Source organism: Chaetura pelagica, unplaced genomic scaffold (assembly GCF_000747805.2).
Source record: "Chaetura pelagica isolate M959 unplaced genomic scaffold, ChaPel_1.0 scaffold3, whole genome shotgun sequence".
Lineage (NCBI taxonomy): Eukaryota > Metazoa > Chordata > Aves > Apodiformes > Apodidae > Chaetura > Chaetura pelagica.
The window spans coordinates 6,575,023-6,578,513 of NW_009952974.1; the positions used below are offsets into that span (position 1 = coordinate 6,575,023).

Genomic DNA, 3,491 nt, shown 5'->3' on the forward strand with positions numbered 1-3,491 from the left:
TTAAAAGGGGGGGGGGGGAGAAAAGTGCCTTTAAGGGAGCTGACAAACACCCGGCTACATCATTAGAAGGTGATTAAGCTCTGTGTTAAAAAAATAAAAGTATAATCATCAGACGACTTTGTTAATGTTTGAGATTTGGATACGGTCTAAATCTTCAGGTAGTGGGTTAGTGGGGAAGCCGTGAGCGGCCCAGGGCCCAAAGCAAGCAGGATCTGCTGGGGTCAGCCTCTGCGTGACATCTCGGGGTGCTTAGATCTGCTTTGTTTGTACGGGGAGAAAATGAGGAACGGGAATTTCAAGCACCAGTTTCCAAGGCAGCAGATTAAAATAAAATTACATTATTATCATCTCTTTTCTTAGCAGTGAGAAAACCAAGTCTGAAAAATAGAGGCTTTCAAAAAATATATCTTTATCTATCTATAAACACAGTGTTTTCTCTAATCGTTGAACGGCAGGGTGAGGAGATTACGGGTGAGATCATCTCTCATCTCACTTGAATTTCGCAGAAGGAGGGAATCTCTTTTTGGAAACAACAAAAATGAAAAGGTCTCCGCATCAGTGGGGCTGGGGAGCCAAGGAGGGGGGAAAGCCCCCCCCTCCAGAACCCTCCATCCCATCACCATCTCACAACCAACTCCTCACTATATATCCTTTCACACTCGCTTCAGTCCATGAGTCCAGCCTCCGGGCACCCACCCCTCGTGCTCCCCACGCACACGCACACACACGCACACCGGTCACACACACGCCGCCCCAACACGGGGGGACCCCCGCGCCTCTTCCCCCATCCTTATTTTTCCTTGCAATGGATTATCTTTTAACGTGCAGGTGTTTCCCTGGGGCAGAGGAAGGGAGGAGGGATAGCAGATATAATGGGGGAGATACGATGCACAGAAAGCAATATGGCAAAAAATAAATATTTTCAGAGTGTAAATTCAACCTTTTTTTCCTCCTTAAAATTTTGTTAGCTTACAGTATTTCATCAGTATAGCTCATATATATATTATAGCTATCAAGGCAAAGGCGGTCCAAGGGAGGTAAGCTTTCTGGGGTGGGGAGGGGGCTGCAGTGCTATGTTTCTAATTTTTGCCCCAAATAAACTATCTGGGCCACTTTGCACTGAAAACTTCTCCCAAAGAGCTCTCAGGGGGATATTTTGCAGCAAAAAGCTCAGTAATGACTGTTCCTCCCACCATGGACCTGCACGTGTGACCGAAGCATTCTCTGTACCCCCCTGAACCCAGCACTGCAGGGCTGGGACCTCTGCTTGCTGCCCCCCAACCGCTGTCTCCCCCTACTGCAGTGGCACAGGGGCCCTTTGCCCCTCTAATGCCCCAGCTGGCCCTTCTCACCTCCTGAAACAAAAGGAAAAAAACAAGGGCACCAAAGCCACTGCAAAACCATGGTGCAGCCACCAACCAGCCAGTCTTGGGGGTACATGTGTGCCAAGGAGGGTGGCTCTTAGAGGACCTGCCACCTCCCCACTGAGCCAAAGTTGCCCAGTGACTGCAGATCCTCTCCTGTTTTGTTTGGGGTTGTTTTTTTTTGTGGTTTTGTTTGGTGGTTGTTTTTTTAAAATATTTTCTTCCCTCTTTTTTTTAACGTGGCCTCCAAAATAAAAGGAGAAAAAAGCGCCTGAGATACTTGTAGTCATTTGCTTTTCGTGCAGCTTGAAGGTCCATGCAATTCAACAACCGCTTGCGCATCTCCGAAGAGCGAGATGGGGGTAGCCACGGGTCTGCTGCTTCACACAGGGAACCCACCTGTGCCAGCATCTGCTATTATTATAATTATTATTATTCTTACTACATTGTTTTTCCACCCCTTCTGTTTCGGTTTTCTTTTGTGTTAAGAGAACACGTGACAGGCCGCAGGAGAAAACTGCTAAAGATTAGTGATGGGAGGGCAAAGTGGAAGACAAGGAGGATTTGACTTTCTGCATCCTCCCAGAAGGCTCCCAGAGAACATCTGCCTTCCCAGGCATAGGGTGGCAGAAGCCCACCCATACCTCTCCATGAGCTGAGGGGCACAAGCACCCCCAGGGAGGTGGGGAAATGCCATGACACCCCTTTCTGGGTGGACTCACAACAGCTCACCTGAGACCAGCACTGGGGTCTGGGTCAGCAACAGACGTCAGCCCATGGCCAAGCTCTCCAGGAAAGGGAAGGCTCAGGACAAAGCCCCCATGCCCCCAGCAAGTTGCCAGGCAGCTGGGAGGTTTTGGGAAAAGTGTGGGGGCTGGTGATGACCCTCTGCTACAGCCAGGCAAGGGAAGATTTCTAAGGGCATCTACTCCAGTGTCCTGCAGACTCAGCCCAGTTATCTCCTACAGGTTGTTTCAAACATGCGGCAGATGTTCACCAATGGAGCTGCTGGAGCTGAGCTTCTTCCACGGGTTTTGCCAGTTGTCTCTTTTTTTTTCCAGATGGAAAACACCAGTCATGGTCCCACATTCCATCCCAAGTGGATGTCACCACTCAGGACCGTGATGCTGAAAGCTGGGAACATGCCTCTCGCTGCCACCTTTGCCTGGGTCACCTTCCAGGCGGAGGGACATGATGCATCCTGTCTGGCGTGGCTTTGTGGCTCTAATGTAGGTGCGTGGCTTTGGTTCCTCTATGTGTGTGTTTGGCTTGTGCTGAGTTTTTAGGGGTTTTGTTGGGGTTTTCTTTTGTTATTTGCTGTTTTCCTCCAAAATTCCAACCCTTTTCCCCCCCAATTCACTTCCCTCTCCCACAATGCACTTCCTCGCACTCCTTCTCGGATCAGCTCCAAGTCCTTCTCCAAAATTCAAGGATCACCCGCAAGCGCCCGCTCATCTCTTCTGGCTGGAGCCAAGCATGACCCTGGAGACAAAGTTGACAATGGCTGCAGCTGGCTGGTCCGGGTCTAGCTCAGCAAAGAGGTGGCAGACGTTGTCTGTGGTGCTCCCTTGCTTTCTGGCCACAAAGCCGAAGAGCCTGGGTGGGGAGAAGCAAAGAGTCTCAGTGAGGTTTGCCAGTCTTGCTCACCCAAGGAACACCACCACCCTCTTCCAGCATGGTCTTGCCCACCTTTCCATCTTTAACATCCACCTTGTACAACACAGAGGGAGACATCCCAAACCAGCCTGCATGAAGATCCACCTATTCTTCCCTTTGCTACGGTTTCTTTGGAGGCGAGCACTGCATTTCCATAATTTCTTGGCCAAGCCTCCCTTGCTCTGACCATCTCTATCACCCTCCTCTAGATCATTCCCAAAAAGGGACCTTCCAGATGACCACAACATTGCCTTGGTTTTAGGGGTGACTCTTGAAATCACAGAGGTGTGATAGGCTGGCTGTTGGGGTAGACCCTCTATGAGAAGAAGGCCATGTGGGGACACAGGAGCTGGGAGAGACCATGTGGTTATTTCTGTCTGTCTCTCCCCAAATGAATAAAATGTCCTGTCCCCCCTTTTTTATTTCTTTTTTTTTTTTTTTTTTTTTTTTTTATTTAAAAAGTGCAAACTG

The 3,491-nt window shown here is 49.4% G+C and overlaps 1 protein-coding gene across 1 annotated transcript in view; it reads right to left on the bottom strand.

Annotated features, from left to right (window-relative positions):
- Positions 1-2,631: 2,631 nt before the first annotated feature.
- The window catches only part of LOC104387325 (tensin-like), a 6,592-nt gene continuing 5,732 nt past the window's right edge, over positions 2,632-3,491 (bottom strand). The window contains exon 10 of the mRNA XM_009996060.1: positions 2,632-2,960. Coding sequence (XP_009994362.1) covers positions 2,816-2,960 — 145 coding nt within the window. The 3' untranslated portion in view covers positions 2,632-2,815. The remainder of the gene's footprint in view (positions 2,961-3,491) is intronic.